The sequence below is a fragment of the Biomphalaria glabrata genome, chromosome 7 (genome assembly GCF_947242115.1).
Source record: "Biomphalaria glabrata chromosome 7, xgBioGlab47.1, whole genome shotgun sequence".
Taxonomy (NCBI): Eukaryota; Metazoa; Mollusca; class Gastropoda; family Planorbidae; genus Biomphalaria; species Biomphalaria glabrata.
The window spans coordinates 43448168-43470891 of NC_074717.1; the positions used below are offsets into that span (position 1 = coordinate 43448168).

Below are 22724 nucleotides of genomic sequence, written 5' to 3' on the forward strand. Positions count from 1 at the left end.
GGGTCCCAGAATAAAATATATATTCTAATATTGGCCAAACCAAGGTACATTTTAGTTTTATGTTCTTGTTAAGATTTTTAAAAAATTCATATAATAAATCTGAATGTTTTTATTATTTAATAATTTCATCCATATGGGGATTCCATGATAACCTTTTATTTGTTACAACACCCGGATTTTTTTTTTAAAGTTTTTAGTTGGTGTCACTGGGTTACCATGAATAAAGAAGTTTTCATTTGTTTTTATTTATTTATTGTATTAAAACCAAAGGAATGGTGTTTACAGTAATATAAGGCTTTTCGTGGAGCCCGACGTTTAATAAGGAGTACAGTATTTCACGTGCTATCTGAGGGACATAGGAAGTTGATACAGGTCACTAAGGTACAAGGGCATGTCTTTGTTGTAGAGACACTGATGACAAAGTGTGGCCACCTTGTAGTCGATTCTCGCTTTCACAGGAAGCCAATGGAGCGTGCGCAAGAGCGTAGTAGCAGAATCTCGTCTTGTTTTTCTAAGGTCTATTCGTGCGGCGTTGTTCTGAATTTGTTGCCGCTTGGCTATCTTGTCATCGGTTATACAATGCTATTCTATTATAAAGGGAAATAATTCGTTACTAACTAATGCCACTTCTTAAGGGCTATACAAAATATAAACGTGAGGTTGTTTGTTCAAATCGCTTAGCACTGTATAGGAATGATTAGATTTAACGAGTAGCATTGTAGATGGAGATAGATCCAGGGGATTCCATTAGAGGGGATTCCATCAGAGGGGATTGCATTACAGGGGATTCCATTAGTACGAGAGTCAAGTCTGCTTTGTTCTTTTAGGAAATGTAAAAAAAAAAAAAAATCCCAATCACATTTACGGTACTTATTGTCATTTAAAGTGACCGCTTCGGCGACCGCAACCGGCCCATTTGGGTACCAGCCAACCGGACATTTGCACGGATTCCCACATAGCCAGTCCGCCCCTGCCTAGAAGGTACAACGTAAGATGTCAATGATCTAAATGTAACTTACGTGTCAAGTTGTTTCTCATGAATGTTAAAAGGCAAATGTTATTGTGTAGCCTGGACGTGTGTAAATGTCAGATGTTTCTTTTGTGATAGTGGCATTACACAGATGTTGAACAGTTTGTGTTTTAAGTAGGCATGTGTGTGTTTTAAGTAGGTATGTGTATGTTTTAAGTAGGCATGTGTGTGTTTTAAGTAGGCATGTGTTTGTTTTAAGTAGGCATGTGTATGTTTTAAGTAGGCATGTGTGTGTGTTTTAAGTAGGCATGTATGCGTGTTTTAAGTAGGTATGTGTATGTTTTAAGTAGGCATGTGTGTGTTTTAAGTAGGCATGTGTGTGTTTTAAGTAGGCATGTGTGTGTTTTAAGTAGGCATGTGTATGTTTTAAGTAGGCATGTATGCGTGTTTTAAGTAGGCATGTATGCGTGTTTTAAGTAGGTATGTGTATGTTTTAAGTAGGCATGTGTATGTTTTAAGTAGGCATGTGTATGTTTTAAGTAGGCATGTGTATGTTTTAAGTAGGCATGTGTGCGTGTTTTAAGTAGGCATGTGTATGTTTTAAGTAGGCATGTGTGTGTTTTAAGTAGGTATGTGTGTGTTTTAAGTAGGTATGTGCGTGTTTTAAGTAGGTATGTGTGTTTTAAGTAGGCATGTGTGTGTTTTAAGTAGGCATGTGTGTGTTTTAAGTAGGCATGTGTGTGTGTTTTAAGTAGGCATGTATGCGTGTTTTAAGTAGGTATGTGTATGTTTTAAGTAGGCGTGTGTGTGTTTTAAGTAGGTATATGTGTGTTTTAAGTAGGCGTGTGTATGTTTTAAGTAGGTACGTGTGTTTTAAGTAGGTATGTGTGTGTTTTAAGTAGGTACGTGTGTATTAATTAAGTAGGTATGTGTGTGTTTTAAGTAGGTACGTGAGTATTAATTAAGTGGGCATGTGTCTGTTTTAAGTAGGCACGTGTGTGTTTTAAGTAGGTACATGTGTGTTTTAAGTAAGTAGGTGCGTGTTTTAAGTAGGCACGTGTGTTTTTAAGTAGGTACATGTGTGTTTTAAGTAGGTACGTGTGTGTTCTAACTAGGTACGTGTGTTTTAAGTAGGCATGTGTATGTTTTAAGTAGGTATGTGTGTATTAATTAAGTAGGCATGTGTGTGTTTTAAGTAGGTACATGTGTATTAATTAAGTAGGTATGTGTGTGTTTTAAGTAGGTATGTGTGTATTAATTAAGTAGGCATGTGTGTGTTTTAAGTAGGTACGTGTGTATTAATTAAGTAGGTATGTGTGTGTTTTAAGTAGGTACGTGTGTATTAATTAAGTAGGTATGTGTGTGTTTTAAGTAGGTATGTGTGTATTAATTAAGTAGGCATGTGTGTGTTTTAAGTAGGTACGTGTGTATTAATTAAGTAGGTATGTGTGTGTTTTAAGTAGTATGTGTGTATTAATTAAGTAGGTATGTGTGTGTTTTAAGTAGGCTTCTATCTGTGTTCATATTTGGAAAAGAACATCTTCAGAAAGCTGACATCCTTCAAAGACACACGTTCAAACACAAGCGGACATCAAACTTCCACTGAACACAAAACTAAAGCAACGGAGAAGTGAAACGTATTACCTCATACTGACTTTAAGTCCAGTCATCAGCGCTCACAGTCTAGTCTGAAGTCATATCCCCATGTCTGCAGTTGGTAGCTCATACTGTTATGCAACGTAGCAGGAGCGTGCATCCCTCTCCCAGGCACCCCCCCCCCCTTAGTAAGTATGTCACCCCCCCCCCCCACTACAAACACAACACACAAGAATGTGTGTCAGGAGGAGGCAAGCCTGTGTGGTGCAATCTTAAGTTTGGTGAGATTTGTGTTTCTCTATCTCTTGAGTTGTGTCACAGTAATAAGATAGACATTACACAGGCTGAGTGAAATGTGTGTGAATAAATACCTGTGTGTGTGTGTGTACTTGATCTAGACAAAGTTGCTGATGAGATTTATCATTGAAACAGAGACAAAACACTCACACATGCATTCATTCACTAAGATCACTTCAGTCCTTACTTTAACTGCCCCCACACAGTCCAAACTGCATTTTATTAACAAAGCATCACACCAATACATTGTGGTAAGAAAGTAAGCATCACACCAATACATTGTGGTAAGAAAGTAAGCATCACACCAATACATTGTGGTAAGAAAGTAAGCATCACACCAATACATTGTGGTAAGAAGGAATAGTGCTTTCATAGTTATTACCAGTGACAGGGATCCCAATACAATGTATTTCTCTGGCGTTTTAGTCTGAAGAATTATCTAACTTTCTTCCAACACGTTTCTTGTATTTAATACCTTTATACATATCACCATAGATATTCAGTTCTATCAGAAGCTAATTCAAGATTAGAAACTTTGCATGCATCAGATACTCACTGACATATGTCTAACCAGGGCGTCACCATAAAAGAATTAAAATTACTGAATTAGTTTCTAATATAAAAGTTAAATACTTGCTAAAATTTTGACAACTGACCTTGGGAGTGACTCTGTACTTCCTGTGATTCCTAGTGACTTGACACTCTTTTCTTCTCTGGTGCATCCATCCTCTGTGGGAGATGAAGTCTGTAAGGAAGAATCCTCCTCCTGGATGGGAGAAGTCAACATTGGAATTGGAGCAGTACTGGATCGCTTTAAGACCTTTTTCTGGTGCCTGGATGAGCTCTGTGGAGGAGCACCTGAAGATTGTATGGCCATGCCAGAAGTGGCAGGATGAGATACTGTCCTCCCAAGGCTTAGCTTGGGTACTGTTGGCACGGCACTGCCCCGTGTAGGGGAGGCATTGTACAGTCTGCATGGTGAGGGCTGGTAGAGGCGCCCTTTGTTTGGTGGGTCTGGAGTGATAAGTGTCGGGGATTCTGGAAGTGTGACAGATGGCACGATGGGCTGGCTGGAGGATGAAGATGATGATGTTAGTGACTTAGACGGACTCTTGCCCGAGCTGGAGCTGCTAGCACTGCTGTAGGGACTGGCTGGAGTTGGTGAGTACAAGTCTTTATGCTGGTAGCTGAGACATTCTGTAGGACTCAGTGGAGCACGCGGCACAGCCCCAGGACGTCTACCATCTGAACGACCCCCACCCCAGCCAGTAAAAGTTGGCGTACTGGTGTCATGGGGCTCCCAGGATAAGCTCTGCCTCAAAGGGCCCCCCTCACCCCCAGAGTCTCTCCTGGAATACAAGGGAGAGAACACTGACGAGGTTGTGGAATAACTTGACCTTTCATGGTCAGAGTAGTCTTTGGAAACATCCAGGGCAGAAGTGCTGACCGGGACAGGCATCTCTCGGCTTTCCTTACCATCTTCCTTCAAGGCTTGCTCCACCTCCAACTGATTCCTGGCACGTCTGAGGGTAGTCTGCCTCAGCTGCAGTAACTGGTAGATCTCCTGAGTCAAAAACACATTTAACACACATTTAATCAATAAGTACTGTAAACACTATAACAAATTGGTATTATTAAAATCTAAGTCTTAACTTTTTTTATGAGACAAAACAAAATCAAAGGGAGATAAAACAAAGCTTCACACTTTTTAATCTACTTTACACCAATGGCCTTTGAAAGGGAGTGGGGAATGCAGACAGAAGCATTTTATAGCTTCATAACCAGAATATTGGGGGGGGGGGGGGAGGGAGGCACAGTGACTGAGTGGTAAAGAGAATGACTTCCAAACCAAGGGGTATTGGGTTCAAGTCTTTGTGATGATTAGGATTTTAAATTTTGAAACCTCCTCAATCCAGCCAACTCTAAGGTACCTGACATTAGCTGGGGAAAAGTAAAGGCAGTGGGTTGATGTGCTGGCCACATGACACCCTCATTAACCATGGGCCACAGAAACAGATGATAATTACATCCTCTGCATTTTAAATTGAAAGATATTAAAGGGTTTCTTTACTTTAAAAAAAAAACAACAGAATATCATATATAACTCAAACCCAGGATATTAAACTATTAGATGCATTATTGTACTGTTTGTAACTGCCAGTGGCACACACAAATTATCATGACAGCTTTCTGTAGCAATAGACTGGTTGCTAACTCAACTGTTAACACTTCTGACAAGAGAGATCATTCCTATACACTTGTACTGACAAGAGAGATCACTCCTATACACTTGTACTCTCAAGAGAGATCACTCCTATTCACTTGTACTAACAAGAGAGCTCACTCCTATACACTTGTACTGACAAGAGAGATAACTCCTATACACTTGTACTAACAAGAGAGATCACTCCTATACACTTGTACTGACAAGAGAGATCACTCCTATACACTTGTACTAACAAGAGAGATCACTCCTATACACTTGTACTGACAAGAGAGATCACTCCTATACACTTGTACTAACAAGAGAGATCACTCCTATACACTTGCACTAACAAGAGAGATCACTCCTATACACTTGTACTGACAAGAGAAATCACTCCTATACACTTGTACTAACAAGAGAAATCACTCCTATACACTTGCACTAACAAGAGAGATCACTCCTATACACTTGAACTGCTGTTAAATATTTAACTAGTTGACCAATCAATGTGTTCAAATCCTTTCTTACCTGACATCTTGCTTTGGCCACCCGACTTTGTTCCAGCAGCTTCTCATTCTTCAAGTTCTGCGCCGCCTCCGTCATGTTGCTGAAGCTGTCCTCCTCCACCGGAGGATGCTCTGAGAGGTAGATGTTCAGGCTCCTCAGGAGTTTGTCCAGTCCCTCAGCAGTGGCAGTGTGCTCCATCTTCATGCTGGACACGTACTTCATAGCTTCCAGTGCCCACTCGTAGCTCTGGACAGAAACAGACGGACATTAGCAACCAAAGTGATCGACACCACAATTAAAACTTTTAACCAACAACTAAATCTTCAAAAGAAAAAAAGCCTTTTTAAAAAGGTCAAATAACTTGATTGGTTTCCGCTAGGGAGCCTCCAGTTTTAACAAGAAAATTTTGCCCACAAAAACTTAACAATCCTCTTCTATAATTAAGAACTGACTCATCCAATGATAAAGATGATGAACATATACATGTCACTTTACATCTCATTTAAGAATCCTATTTCATTGAATAAGGAAAAGAAAAAGGTTATTGGCACTAGTTCACAAAGGGAGACGACTACTACAACTTCTGCTACTCGTTTGTGGAATACTGCCGCCCTATCACACGGTCAATTCACTCCCACGACCACCACGCGGGCCAGTGTTGACCGTACCATCAAGGGACAGTAGCTTCTGGTCTCCTTGGGCCGTGAGACCCACTCAGGTGAGAAATACGGGCAGGAAATGGGCGAAGGGTTTGGGGAACGGTGCTCGGGGAGGTCAGTAAGGTGAACCTGGCCGTGAACCAACCAAACATGGCTTTCACAAAGACTCAAACACAGACATGCTTTCCAGTTTAAAAAAAAAAACACATTTTTTTTTGGGTCCCATGCGACAGCAAGTGAGATGCCCAAAAACCTGGCCAATTATGCGAGATGATTGCAGTCCCCTTGCAACAAATCAGAGCCAAAAAAAAAATGGTGGAAAAATAAACATGGACAAACGCTCGGCGATGGTGACCACTGCCGCCATGTTGACTTTAAGGCAGTCAATGAAGTTAAGTCAACAACATACTAATGACTTGATACACAGGTTCGTCTCCCTCACATACACAAACGCTGGCTGCAAACACACACACACACATCAAGTGTAGGTAATGTTTACGGCCCGGCCCTTCAGAAAAGTGAGGATGAAAAGACACCTCGAACTTTCTGGCAAACCCACTGCTTAGTTTTAACTTTAACTTTGTTCTTCAACTTGCACACTAAAAGGAGGAGACAATTTAGTAACCTCTGACCCTTTCAATTTGTTTTTTGTTCAAGGTAGATCATAGTAGATACGAAAAACATGCAAATATATAACCCTGCCGGACCAAGTAAAACAAAGAACGTTTGGGCCACGAGGCCTTCATCAGCTACAAAACAAACAAAAAAATATCAAACAATTAACACAAAATAGTCTTAAGTTAACTTATCTGTACGATGTTGTTCTCTATCCAGGTAGAAATGAATTGAGCTAAGCTAACCAAACCCCCAACCCAAACGTCCTTTGTTTTTACTTGGTCCTCCTTTGTTTTACTTGGTCCGGCAGGGTTACATATATGCATGTTTTTCGTATTTTCTATACAGTCGTTTACCCCTGCAGCAGTAAATGTTTGTGTTTTTTAGATCATAGTAGATCAAAATCTTTTTGAAATTCTTTTTTTTTTAAGAGACCTGGGGGACTTGGTAGTTGTGATTTGCATTCAGACAGTACAGATTTCAAGTGTGCACCATCTAAGTACTTTGGAAGTTATTTACCTTATCCAGGAGCTGATAACACTTAGCAGTGCCTTCAATTCTCTCCCTTGCCTCCTCTAGCTGTACTGTGAAGGTCTGAAGCTGGCGTTTCAGGGTCTTGGCTAGGTCCTTATAGCCTGTGGCCTCAGAGAAATTCCCGCACTGGGACAGCATGCTGGCCTCTTCTAGCAGGTCATGACCTTTCTCTATGTAGCTCTGAAATAAACAAATAATAGGTTTCTAATAATTGGAATGTAAACAAGTTCCAATGGTAACATAAGCAGTCCCAACCAACAGCTCGTGTCTATCAGAAAGTAGTCATAGTAACCATAAGCAACCAATCGACGGTTTTCAGTTCTAGCTCTAAAACTTGGAAATTTGCCAAAGGTACAAGAAGTTTCATTAAATACAAAGTTTTCTAAGCACAACTGCCAAAGCTTAATACCCAGAAGTGTAAATAATGGATGGTCGAGAGGCCAAGCACTTAGATGAGGGTCTCAGATTTGAACCCTGCTGAATTTTTTTGTTTTTTTTTTTGTTTTTTACTCAGAACTGGATCGGGACTTTCAGGAAAAGTTGGATGTTGTACCGGCCACACAGCATTCTTAAAACACTGGCCTCAGATCCATAACCTAACGTAGGTAGATCCAGTTTGAATTGTTCGACTTTTTCATAGTTGAATTATTGTAATAGTATTTGACTAAATTTAAGATGTTTTTATTTCCTGAGCTCTGTTGAACTTTTGCGTAAAGAAAAACTGTGAAACCACTACCCTTCCGGATAGCTTGGCCAGAATGCAGGCTTAAGAACTAAACTTCAGACTCACATCATCATCATCTAACTCCATTTGAGTGAGGCCTTGAGAGGCTCGAATCCCCTCCTACAAAGCCCTGGACAGAAACCCTGCTGTTTTGCGTAGTGCACACACGTCACCATACAGGTCGAGAAGTTTTGGTTTCCCAGACCTGTCGAGACGGAGATCAGCAAGTCTGGGGCAGTCAAACAGAATACAAGACGGACTCACGGTTAAATACACGGAGCGTGGTTCAGATCCACCAGGGTATGTCACAAAGTCTGACTTGTGTAGTTCAGAAAAAATATAGTGACCACTGGCTACTTCTTTTGTCTACTCAATTCTGCGACTGGTCACACGAGGTCGGAGAAGGGGGGTGATGAAATGCCAGTCTCAAGTAACCGGGTGGCGTATTTATGTACAGAAGTAAGCCAGCCAAGTGACCCACTGGTACGTGGTGGTCCTCACGTTGCAATGGGCTACTAATCAATACACTGCTCACCTTACATCAGGTGGTTTTTTTGGGGGGAGGGGGGCGGGGGTGCAACGTCAGAGTAACTGTGTGTCTGGGAGGTGTTCACGTCTTAAAAGCACATTGCGCAAGTTTCGTCCTGACCTTTCTTGACCTTAAATGTCTATCCTTGTTTACACACAAAATGGGGAAAAGGAGGGGGGGTGCTTTTAAAGTAAGTCGCAGTCTTTGGTGTGTACATAACGCACGGGCGAGAGGAGGGGAAGGCTTGTGTCATCTAGAGTCCAGGAACGTGTGTTTGTGTGTGTGCGTGTGTGTGTGTGAGCTGCTGTTGTTTGAGATGATGTAACAACATGGTTTGGTAATCTACTGACAGGTCCACCTACTTCAACTACTGACAGGTCCACCTACTTCAACTACTGACAGGTCCACCTACTTCAACTACTGACAGGTCCACCTACTTCAACTACTGACAGGTCCACCTACTTCAACTACTGACAGGTCCACCTAATTCACCTACTGACAGGTCCACCTACTTCAACTACTGACAGGTCCACCTAATTCACCTACTGACAGGTCCACCTACTTCAACTACTGACATGTCCACCTACTTCAACTACTGACAGGTCCACCAACTTCAACTACTGACAGGTCCACCTACTTCAACTACTGACAGGTCCACCTACTTCAACTACTGACAGGTCCACCTACCTCAACTACTGACAGGTCCACCTAATTATGGTGTAACAGCTGATTTTTTGTTGAAAAAAAAAGGGGGGGGGGGAAAGATAGAGAAAAAAGGGGGGAGGGGAGGCTAAATTAAGACAAAATGACGATTTGAAATACACTGAATCATTACGCGCTGGCTTTCGGGCATCGCTCGAGAGTGTTATTTAATAATTCATTTATTAACTTCTCCAGTTGAGACATAACAAAAAATAGACAAGCCTATCCTACTTCTAGATTGTATGTTTAAGTATTTAACATAGCTGGTAGAAACCACGGGCGTCAGTCTGTAGGAATATAGAGCGATTCAAGCAACTACAGAGTGTTGATATTTTCCTGACAGCATGAGTACGTTTGTGTGCCCTGCCACGTGAAACCAGCTCAACCCATTTCAAAGACAACAACAACTGGAATGCTCGAATGCCTTTCACATTTGGTCTACGCTGCGCCCCCCCCCCCTTTTTTTCGCTGAATACAAACTAAGAGGAAATTCTATAGACACTTGTCTTGAACTAAAGCTGAAATATACTTGGTCTTACCGTTTGTTAAACAGATGCCCCACCACAAACTACACACTGACCGAAATGTCGTTCTTCACTCACTGGTCCACATATTTCGTGACTCGGCTGTTTCCCCCTCAAGTTACATTCAATCAATAGCTCGAGTCAGCCTCCAACACTGCCATACTGCCAGTGCCCCCCTCCACTGCCACTGTCAGTTCCATCACACCCGCAGAGAAGTACTCGGTACTTCTCTATATGCCGCGATGTTTTTGCGACATCACAGAAACCAAGCCACTTTAATGTCGTAATGGTGCCCAGCCGTAATGGCGGCATAAACAAATCACAATTCTATTTGGCAGGAAGTAGCGCCATCTAAGACATTGGACCAACGCGAAATAGACAAAATCATTTTTCTCTTAAATTCTTTAAAAAGGAAGGGTAGAGGTTTTGAGGAGTTGGGAATACAGGATTCATCATTCCCACGAACAACGAATTTATACAAGTCTGTCAATGGCTTTGTGCCCGAGTTCCTTATAAGATGCCGAAAACAGTTTGTAAAATGTTTGTTGTTTGTAAAATGTTTGTTGTTTGTAAAAAGTTTGTTGTTTGTAAAATGTTTGTTGTTTGTAAAATGTTTGTTGTTTGTAAAATGTTTGTTGTTTGTAAAATGTTTGTTGTTTGTAAAATGTTTGTTGTTTGTAAAATGTTTGTTTGTAAAATGTTTTACATGTTTCAGAGTTGATAATTACATCCTAGTCCAAACCTCCCGCAGGACGACGGGGGATGGGAGCGGGCAGGGTTTGAACCCTGGACTATCGATAAATCTGAACGACAGTCCAGCGCGCAAACCGCACGACCAGGCAGCCATCCATCAAATATGAACTACCACTCACTCTATAACGAGAGCACGTCAAGTTTTTTTTTCTGTTAAACGTTAAAAAAAAAACAATTCAAACGACGTGAATCTCAGATCAAAGTAAGAGTTAAATTTCTTTTCAATCCCCCCCCCCCCCGCCCCAGGGGAAGGCGGGTAGTGTATGATACACGTCAGTGACAGGATGAACCACTTTCTCCGAAATTTAAATTGTACCGGAAGCAAAATGTCCCCCCAGAATTTCCCCCCAAGTCAAATGCCTGCTAGTATGATGGTATCGTGTGGAGGGAAAGTTTGTTGACTTGACTTGAGGCACTGGAAGTAACATTGAAAGGAGACATGCCACGGAGAGTGAGACTCGAAGCTGATTCTATTAAGAGATACAGAACTAGAGCGCTTGCCTGGTTTAGGAAACATAACAAAACAAGCAAAATACACAACAACAAAAAAAAACTTTTTTTTAAACATTAGGTGTAGTTGTATCAATTAGTTTTGATCAGTTATGTAATTAAATTTGTAATAGACCTAGACCAACAACAATAAATCTGTGCGATTAGAAATATTTTTACCAATTAACAATTGTTTAGCGCAATTTCATGCTTTTAGCTTTCGCAATACGCTATGATCCTATCACTTGTCTGGATCAGTTGGAAAAACAAAAAGGAGGGAAGAAATGGGTATCGCCTTTTAAATGTATTTATTAAAGAAAATAAAGAGGAACGACCTAAATTAGAACTAGTGGGTTTTCTCATGCTTTACAAGCCAACACGATAACCACTCTGCTAGTGACGAGCTTATGAACATGGAAGATTGTTTAGTTGTTTTGTTTCCATAGTCTCATCGTAGTTCATGTTTGTGTTCACTAAGACTCAGACGACGCTCTTTAAAGAAGCCTAATTCAGCTTATACCACTTTTACCACAGTAAAGTACTATTTCTTTCCTTTGTTCGAGATACCAAACAAAATAATTACCAATAGTTAATTGACTAATTGTTTTTTTTTAAATCGATTATTGCGTTGACAGTTAAAAATAATTGTGTAAAATTTCAGCTTGATCTGACATTGGTTTGTGGGAGAAATAACGTGTAAAAAACTTTGTACCAGACAGACAGAGTTGATACAAGCTTTGTAAGGACAAACTCTAGACAGAATTTATGAATGCAAAAAATAATCCAATACCACTACATAGGAACTAGATCTGCATGATAATACCACTACTTGAGAACTTCGTTGGAAAGCACAAAGTTAACACATACAATCTAGATCTGTAGGGCAGTAAAGAGAAAGGGGAAAAGACGCTATTAGTTTTGTGTGGAATGTCTGGCCGTCCGTCCGTCCGTCCGTCCCGTTTAGATCTCGTAAGCTAGAAAAGATATTGAAAATTCAACATTATGATATTTTAGACCTTTCTTAGTTCTGATGTTACGGCTATTTTTTTTTTCTTTTCTGAAAGTGAAAAATTTTATTTTTAAAAACCAATATGCAAGCAGTTGTTGTTGTTGTTTTTTCAGAAAAATACATAATTTTTACAATTATTGACTATTAATAATTACAAACACAGGAAGCTTTTTAGTAAGGGAGATGACTATTTACCATATTTTTAACACATTTATGCAAACGGTTTTAGATTTTTTGTCACATTTTTTTCTTTTTACAAAAGTATTGCTAAGTTATATAAGTTCTATCATTCTAACTACTACATGTACAAAAAAAATGGTTATTATTTTTTTCATAGAGAAAAAAATCTATTTAATATGCATATAAGTTGTACATAATTTAAAACAATAATTAATAAGTAGTTTTTCATGTTATCGCATGAACTGCATGATGCACGTCGATCCATAGGACACCTAACTAAGGATTATGACCCTATACAAAACAATTAGATCAATAAGATAATCATTATATGAAATCAGTTAGGCCAGGTTCACATCTAACTGCCCCTTCACTTTCACCTATCCTTTGGCAGTGCCGGTCCTAGCAATAGCGGGGCCCTATGCGAAACGGATTGCGAGGGGCCCAGTCTGGGTAGGGATAAAGATAATGTCAAAATTAAGATTTTGTATTAGAAAATACATTCATCTTTACAATAAATCTGTATTAAACGAAAGCTGACAATGCTGTTTTTTTTTATCGCGAGTAGGATTGGCACCCCAAAATGACAATTTGTCTATTTTTCCGGAGATCTTTTATTTCAGGAGATTTTCAGGACTCTTTGGTATATTTTGCATTTACGGAAGATTTCCAGGAGCCCTTGGAAAATCAGGAAAACCTGTTATTATATATAAGTTAAAATGTTTTTTTTAAATATATTTTACAGCTTAAAATTGCGGGGCCCACTGCGACCGCATAGGTTGCAGTGGCGTAAGTCCGGCAGTGTCCCTTGGTCTGCTGGACCGTTGGGGCACCACACAAGATCTGTCAACCTTCTTTCTCCATTCTTCTCTGTCATTTGCCTTTGATAGAATTTCATTCTGATATTCTTTCTGAAAATATTGAAACCTGCCTTTTTTGACTGCCTGGGTGGACCACTTCGGGGACCGATTTTGAGTTTGTGGGGAAACACAAACTGTCTTGGTAACCTTGTTTGTTTGTTTTTAAATATAACAATTGTTGAAAACTTAAAGCTGGTTCTATTTAACAAAGCGGTATCTGTATGCGTTTGTTTTACACGTTTTAAGTGTTCCTTCAAAATTGAAGATTATTACATCCTAGCACAAATCACCCGCGGGACGGCGTGGGATGGCGTTGGACTTGGAACCAATGGAGAGGACAGTCCAGGGCGCATACTACACGACCAGACATTATCAGGATTTTTATATTCACGCCCTGTATAGAACAAGTCCATGATGTCCAATGTCACATAATACACCTTAAAAAACTAGTTTTTGATCGGCCTAGATAGAGCGGGTCCATTGTGCCAAGCCTAGCTACACGAACGGCAGGGAGCCAACTCAATCTATGCCTGGCTCTGAAACCTTTGGCCTCAAGTGGGATAAAGGAAATCTCTCCGAGCCAGGGCAGATAATGAAGCAGGGTTTCCATGGCCAGGCGGATTATCTTCCCCTGCCTGCACGCGGTTACTGTCGTCAAAGGATTACGTTGCTCATCATGCTGTTAGCGCGTGATTGCTGGCCGCTGGGGTCAGTTTCAATGGAGAGTACGCTGGACACAATTCTAAGCCGCCATAGTATTTATCTATATCCACATGGTCATCACTGATATCAGAGGAAGTCGTTTTCCCAATGCATTTGCACGTGGACACACTAACTTAAGTATTTTTATTCGACAGTTCCCTTTTAGGTTTAAAAACAGGAATTAAATAAGTCCTTGTAATTCCTAAACATAAATTTTGAAGTCAATTTGAATTTTATCTATGAACGTTGTTGGTTTTCTTTTTCATTAAAACTCAACCTTTTGTGTGTATTATTAGTGGGCTTTCTCAAAACGTTGAAACTGCAGCGAAATGTTTTAACTCAACTTTTTGTGTGTATTAGTGAGCTTACTCAAAACGTTGAAACTGCAGCGAAATGTTTTAACTCTTTAGATTTTATACTGTTTTTAAAGTTGCTGTACGTTTTTTCTTCTCTCTGTGCGAATCCGGGAACTTTAGCTAGTATTTAGAGAAAGTAAATTTCTTTTGGTGTCCAACAAACTTAGAGAACGAAACACGAGAAGGGCTTTCTAAAACAAATGAACAAAAAAGTTCAGCAATGTTTAGACTCAATCAGCGGGTGACAATATGTCAAGAATGAGAAAAGGAGAACAGAAATTAAATGTATAAAATTAACGCGCTGAGGTAACCAGGCAAGGGAAGGAATAGAGGTGACTGAACACAAAACCTGGACAGTGACTTGTGCATTTCAGTTAAGTACAAAGAGAACACGGAGAGAGGGGGGACTGAAGAGGGGGACAGGCCAATGTTCGTGACCTCCGCGAGGGAGGAGGACGTCAGAAACATTTGAGATATTGAAATGTAAATATCAGTTTGACTTTAGGTTTCTTTAGCGGCGTCGTTCAGTAGACTCAGCCCAAAGTTATTGACTCAAAAGATTTCTCCTTCTAGTCTTAGGTCTCCTGCACGAGTTGTTAATTCCCCTTGTTATCAGGCATTTTAAAAATGGCGTTTCATTTTTTTTAGAAGGGGGTGGAGGGGTATAAGTTAAACGAAATACAAGACAAAATAAAGAGACGGACAAAAAATGTTGCCACGACTGTAAGCAAACCAGTAGAACACTTTTTTTTTTACTCCAAGTATCAAGGGCATTCACCGGTAGAGGACAAAAACCTAATCGTCTGCAGTTTCGGGCAACAGTTTCATTCCTCAATCAATCCCATCATTCTCTGTTCCCACATCTCAAGTATCTCTCCGACACTCTCTGGGGTACACTCCTCGGCACCAGGGATGCCCCTCCCCCCGTTCTGCACCACTCAAAGCCCAACTATTGATGAGAACTTGAGGGGGCAGGGGCGGACACTGATGTCTCCTAAACGTTTCAAGATGATGGATATCTCCCCCCCCCCCTTCTCCTTTTTTGTCACGCCCTCACAGCCTCATTAGATGGTCCGTTGCCCATTAGTGACCACTTGGTGAGGAGCCAGTGCTCAAAGTAATGTATTGTGGAGGGTCTGATCAATCGATAGCTTCATCTTTCTCACATCGAGGTCAATAATAGCAGCAGTTACACCTTCCACCCGTTTCCACGCACACCTCCCTAACTGGGGATCTTTCCCTTTACACTCGCACTTCTAGTATCTTATTATATATCTTATATCTAATAATATATCTTATAATAATAAATCTTATAATATATCTTATAACAATATATCTTATAACAATAAATCTTATAGTCTTATAATAAATCTTATAATAATGTATCATAATATATCTTATTACAATATATCTTATAATAATATATCTTATTATAAAATATCTTATTATAAAAAATATTGTAATATATCTATTAAGAATATATGACTCACTCATAATTTAAATGTGAAAAGAATATATCAAATTGTTTCTATTTAATGATTTGATTGCCAGGGGAACAAAAGAGTGAATGTGTCTATTTGTCTTTGCTATCGGTGTCTTGTATCTCTTTTGTGAGGGTAAAATCAGTATTTGGTATTGTTGGTACTGGCGAACATCTTTTGTGATGGTAAAATATTATAACAATATATCTTACAATATATCTTGTAACAATATATCTTATAATATATCTTATAATATATCTTATAATATATCTTATAATAGATCTTATATTTAATAATGTCCTTCTTTTAGTTTCTCATTTACTCTTCAAGGATTTTATTGTATATTATGTAAATTTAATTATTTCTCATTTCTTTACTGCTATACTGCTATCTTTATGACTGAGTGTATTTTGGTGTGGCAGAGAATGTACTATGAAATAGAACAGGGATGTCTCTATTAATGTGCTGAAGTGGTTGAACTCACCATGGCAGAGAAATAAAACTTCTCAAAGTCCTTCTGTTGATGTCTTACAGCCTTAAGGTTGTCAGCCGTCACTGAATGTCTCTGTAAGATTGTTCCCCCGTCTTGGGACAGCCATTCTATCACCTGGAGATTTAAATAAAAATGTCATGGGTTAATCTGAAAGAAAAGAACAGTTTCACTGTCTCGAGACCTACACCAGCACTCCTTCATATCCATTGTTGCTGACTAGTCCACAATCCCATTTCTAATCACTGAAAATACAAGAATCTAGAACTATATCCTGCAATATTTGTGATTCAAACTTGTGAAAGTCATTTTAAAACATTTTTTTTAAATGAATGAGTAACAAAGTCAATAACAAACAGAATAGAATATAGTAAACAGAATATAATGAACATTAGTAGAAGAAAGACTTCAGGACTACTCCCCTCCTTCAATAAAAACGAAAGTAAACAACTAGCGAGTCAAGAAGCCCACACCCCACCCTTCCTCCAAGAAACTCCTGCTGTGACTCCGAAGCCCCGATCATATCCTGGGGTAAATATGGCTTCATCTGACCAGGAGTTATTCCTGCTAGTGGACTAGATGACTAGGCAAAGACTCAGCTTATTGACTAACAAGATCGTGTCTCGAAGTTTGACAGAATATCCACACAACTCAAAATATCACGACGAAATAGTTGGAAAACCAATTTTATAACGTGAAAGTTTTCTATAAGTATCTCCTATAAGAAAACCAATTTCATAAGCCGAAAGTGTTCTAAAAGTATCTCTTAGTTTGTTTACTATTAACAAACCCACGAAATTTGAACAGTGTCGAAGTGCACCACCCAACCAACGTTTGAAACTATACAAGCCCAACTGTATACCCTATGCCACGCGCACCATAAGAGGTCCGCAGCACTGTTTCCATGACAAGCAAAAGATAAACAATAAATGTACAGCCTTACAAAGTAGGATCATCTTAAGGTGGACTTACTGGCAGACATAATGAACGGTAAATCCTATCTAATATTGTCAGAATGTTGCCGAGCACTGACCTATAAAATCCAAGAAATAACATGAGAGCGTTAAAGGTCCAAGAAACACATTGAGCGTTTATCCTTGGCAAGCACAGCCGATACAGTCATACGTGAGTAGAGACACACACGGATACATTGGACGCTACACACACAAACACAGTAACACCCAAGAGATGTTTTAACAAGAGAGGAAACAACACACAGCCTTTTTTTTTGTGTGATTAAAACTGTCATGAGTTTGTTGTCAAGAACAGCGTTTCTCGAAAGGTGATCTTCACTTTTTAACTGCTGGCTGCTACAGCACACATCCTAAGCAGTTCATCAGTCAGAAAAGAGCGACACACAGTTATTGATGTACCATTGGGGTCCAGCACGCTGGAGCAAGACAGCACGCCAATCAGCGTCTTGATTTACTATGTGTCGTTTCCCCTCTTGTTAATTCGCCTCTTGGCCCATGCTTCAAAGCGATCAAACGATTCCCTCCATCGGATAGAGCAGACGATGTTGGCTCACGTGACCAAAACAAACAAAAACTGACTCTAGGTCTTATACTGTAAAGTACAATCGGTCTAGACGTCATAACGTCACCCTGGCTTGCTATTTTAGTCATGATACACAATCACTGAACTATAAAACTTCAGAATCTCTAGAAGTGTTTCTATTTGCTACATTGAACATGTCCGTTACATAGAAGTTTATCTTGATCTATTTCTAGTTGTAATCTATTAAAAGAATACAACTACGATGTTGATGGTCTTCAAGCACTGAAGGAAAACTGTACTACGTAAGAACAGAGTTAAAAGCAGAGATTATATGAAAGATAGATGCTGACAGTTGCAGTCAGGGGCATAGCAGGACGTGGGTTTTATAGAGATGGTTAAAAGGAAGATAACTCTAGAAAGTAAAAGAGAGAGAGAGAGAGAATAAAAGTACTGTTGCTTTAAGAAAGAAACATTTTCTTAGAAAAAAAAAAAGATTACAGGAAAAAAATGAGACTAGAATTGATGTAACTATCAAAAAAAAATCAACTACTGGCTCAGCTAAAGTCTAGACGATTACAAACCTAGGTACCTACCGGTTCATCTACCATCTCCACTGACGTCATATCTACGCCACTGTCAGTACTGTGGTCAGACTGACCCGAATGATGGTCCAGTGACGACCAAAGACCAGAGTCCAGCGGTTCACTCAAGTTTACTTGAGCACTTGGAGAGTCACGTGACTCGGCTAGCTCTTGTTCGGGCCCTACATCTAAATATGAGACAGCAGGACTGGGTCCTGACGGCATATCCTGTCCACCAGACAAGTATCCAGTAGGGAGACACCAAGGACTGTCTCCAAGTTCAGGAACTCTGCACTGGTCCACGATGTGTTTCCCAGAAGGCTCAGATGGCCATTTCTTCTGGGCTGCACTCTGACACCGGAAGCTGTACATCCTGTACCCCATAGATTTCTCCAACGTTTTCGTGGTCTTCAGTTTGAAGGGCTTTCTGAACGGGGCGGGCCGCTTGAAGCCAAGGTCTGTAGCTTGGAAGACGAAGACATTGTCTCCCTTGGCAGCAGTGTCAGACTCAGCGGATGACGATGATGCCGGAGCCTCAGGTGTTGGGGGTTGGGGTGAGTTTGCGGGAGCATCACTCATCTCAACGTCTGTGTCCACGCACCACATTTTAAGTGTATCGTCAACATCAAACTGATAGAACTAGCCCACCGTATGCCGTGTCCACACAGAAACAACTAATGTCTAAATAAATGAGCACAGTATCCACACAGAAACAACTAATGTCTATATAAATGAGCACAGTATCCACATAGAAACAACTAATGTCTATATAAATGAGCACAGTATCCACACAGAAACAACTAATGTCTATATAAATGAGCACAGTAAGAAATGTATATAGCAGAATTATAAAAGACCAATATCATTTAGTGTCCACAAATAATAAATTCTATTCAAATAAAATACTATTAAACAAAGCAATGTTAAGACGACTTGAGTTTGATAAGCCTACTATTTTGACTAATTAAGTCATCGATCTACGTTATGCTTGTGCGTTGCTATCAATATAGTCACATAGACATCTAGAACTAGGAGTCGACCGGAAGCCGATGGAGACTTCTTACAAAGGCAGCGGGATACCCATTCGAGACACATTCGTGACACATTCGAGACACATTCGTGACAAATTCGTCACACATTCGTGACACATTCGAGACAAATTCCAGACACATTCGAGACACATTCGTGACAAATTCCAGACGCATTCGTGGCAAATTCTAGACACATTCGTGGCAAATTCCAGACACATTCGAGACACATTCGTGGCAAATTCTAGACACATTCGTAACACATTCGAGACCAAAAGGAAATTCACTGCCGAGTGACAAACGGAGACGGTGAAAAGAGAACCAAAACTGACCATCAGTGGACAACGGTTATATGTGCGGTAGATGTAGCAAAATACATAGCTCGCAGATGGGACTGTGTAGCCATTTGAAATACTGCACTCCTCATTAATCTTCGAAGACAAGCCTTATTATTATTTATATCCATATTGCGAGTCACGCTACTCTCTGAACTGAGTGGTATCAATGGTAGTGTAAGAGACATACTTGAAGGAAATCTCGTTTCTAGATAAAAAAATGTAAGCGGTTCTTGTTTGTGTCTTAGAGACAACGTAGATACGATTTGAAGTAAGTACATGATTACTTTATTGAGCATTTAGTTGAAATCTCACACAAATTGTTTTAGTGTGTCAGTTCAAGCGAACTAATAATGCTTACACTGAGTGATGTGTAGCGGAATGTCAACAGATTCCTGTTCTGTATAGGCCTGGCTAGAACACTCGACAAACACGCGATTATTAAAGCAAAGAAATGTCCAAATGTTTTCAATGGCCGCTCTCCTATTACTAGCGTCTCCAAGGACGACAAGCGAAGTTATAGTTTAGTTCACGTCACTATTAAGTACTATTTCCATCTATTTCATTACCACGGCAACAGATCAATGCAAGGGAGAGAACAGAACAACGTGTTGGGGGTGATGAGATGATGATTGAAAACGAATGCTAGAGTTATCTCCTACGATGAAAAAGACTGAATGAAAACTGAGCCGTCTAAAATAAACGTCTATGTAGACCAAACAATAAGTATCACACACTATCTGTTATATGAGATCATACATCTATATACACAGAATATTTCAGCAAACTCCGGAAAACGTCAACGTGAAGGGACATAACCCACAAGAAAGAAGGGGACACAACTGAACACCAAGGGGACACAAGTTCAGTGCCAGCTATTAGATCCCCTTTGCGCTCAATCTTTCTCAACATTGCCCAGCTCACATCAAGAAATATAATTTCTACATCCGATGTTTGTCTTGAATAAATCTGAAATTAATCCCCACTCCCCCCGCCTCTATCAAGCTCCTGAGGCTTGATCCCAATCCTCTTATCTCGACTTGTCCCTCTTCCCAATTATACCCTCCCCGCCCCTCATTGCCACGAGCCCATAGGAGTCTAAAAGACTAACTGAACTACTGACACAGATCTTGTCATAGGAGTCTAAGAATGTGCTCTTGTCACGCTAAAACTGTTGGTTCCCTTGTCACGCTAAAACTGTTGGTTCCCTTGTCACGCTAAAACTGTTGGTTCCCTTGTCACGCTAAAACTGTTGGTTCCCTTGTCACGCTAAAACTGTTGGTTCCCTTGTCACGTTAAAACTGTTGGTTCCCTTGTCACGCTAAAACTGTTGGTTCTCTTAATACGCGGAAACTGTCGGTTCCATCGCCACGATAGAACTGTTGGCTCCTTTGTCACGCTAGAACTGTTATTCCCTAGCCACGCTATATAACTTTTGGCTCTTTTGTCACGCTAGAACTGTTGGTTCCATTACCACGCTGGAACTGTTGGTTCCCTAACCACGCTAAAGCTCATGTTTCCCTTACCACACTAGAACTTGTGGTTCCCTCCCTAGTACTGCAGGTTTCTCTAAGAATCATTAGTTCCCGATACTCTCTAAGAATCATTAGTTCCAGATACTAAAAGTACTGGATACATTCGTGAAATATATTCGTGAAATAAAAAGCAAAAAAAAAAAAAACAAAAAAAAAAAAAAAAACATACGTTGATATATGACATGTATTGTATACTTGCTTTCGAGCTGAAAAGTATAGCGCTGACTTACCATAGCGGCTGGAAGGATAGGTTGTGTTTGGTTAGATAAATAGATAGATGCTACTACAATAAGTACTAAGGGAACTCACCCTAGTCACACTCACCCTAGTCACACAAAGAGAAATAATCATCTCGCCACATTAATTAGCTACATCTACAGCTCAATAGAGATCTACAAATACCCATTCAAATAAACGGAGATAAATAAATAACATCCCAACATCCTGCCGATACAATTTCTATTCATAAATATGACGGGGAAAAAAAAGTAAAATAAACTTCGATGTTAACAAGGGAAAGGGAGAAACATGAAAGGGAGAGAATTTAGAAGTAAACCAAACATTTCAATATCCTGGAACAGTTTATAACTCTGAAATGTAAAATACAGATATTGTAATGACTAAATAAAAGGTGGACAATGATTGCTGGATAATTCAGTACAAGAAAAAAAAAAGTCAAACTTTTACCAGGCTAACATCTGTGGTGTTCTAATTATAGACACCTCTGCCTGTTTGGACTAGCAATCTTTAAATTACAAATATATTTACAGAAAGCTCCAAAGAAGAATGCAATGTACCCACAATTCATTGGTTATTTATTCTAGATAGCAAAAATGCTGCAAATGTTGATGGAAGCATTAATCACTTCAAATGTAATTATCCTACTTTACACGACTGTGCTGTTACAGACAAACAGAAATCCGTCTGTCCCAAATTAAAATGTTTGATAGTATAAAAGAATGTGCATTATATGTAATGTAGTTCTATAGTTAAAATGTTATTTCCTGTATTTATTTTAAATATTAAGTATTATGAAATTGTTAAAAATAACGGGAAAATTTTTTTTTCGATTATCTCCCCTGTTTCCTTGGAGAGAAAAAAAATTAATCTGACAGCAAAACTGACCTATAAAATAAGCTGAACTCTACCCAAAAAAAAAGCTACTTTACATCTCCTGATAACACATTCACGTACGATACACTCCAGTTATGAAATCTACAATCCACTATTATCAGTTTCCTCAATGAAATTTATGCCCCGAAGCCGGAGCTGCAGAAAGAATGTTCGACCTGGGAGATAAGACGCTCAGGTGAGACGATGATGCTGCTGCACCTGGGAAACGACTTTTAAAAAGTTTCAGTTTCCTGGTGCCACACAAATCTTCAGGCTGACTCATTTCTTCAAAGTGCAATTACAAACTATCAGGGGGAAAAAAAGCAACAATTTTTCCCTTTTTTTCTCTCTAGCAAACAAAATGCTTTAAAAAAAACAAAGTCTAAAATGTGAATTTTGTGGGGAAAAATGGGGAGGGGTAGCTGAACAACAGATTTTTTTAGGACTCAAGTCTA

At 39.6% G+C, this 22724-nt stretch overlaps 1 protein-coding gene across 6 annotated transcripts in view; it reads right to left on the bottom strand.

The window, feature by feature from the left end:
* Positions 1–22724, bottom strand: part of LOC106076280 (pleckstrin homology domain-containing family G member 4B-like) — a 129257-nt gene that overhangs the window by 15026 nt on the left and 91507 nt on the right. For all 6 annotated transcript variants that reach the window (XM_056034850.1, XM_056034851.1, XM_056034854.1 and 3 more), the window contains 4 exons: positions 16175–16297; positions 7370–7564; positions 5598–5822; positions 3520–4427 (listed from right to left, as the gene is read on the bottom strand). In XM_056034850.1, coding sequence (XP_055890825.1) covers positions 3520–4427; positions 5598–5822; positions 7370–7564; positions 16175–16297 — 1451 coding nt within the window. The remainder of the gene's footprint in view (positions 1–3519; positions 4428–5597; positions 5823–7369; positions 7565–16174; positions 16298–22724) is intronic.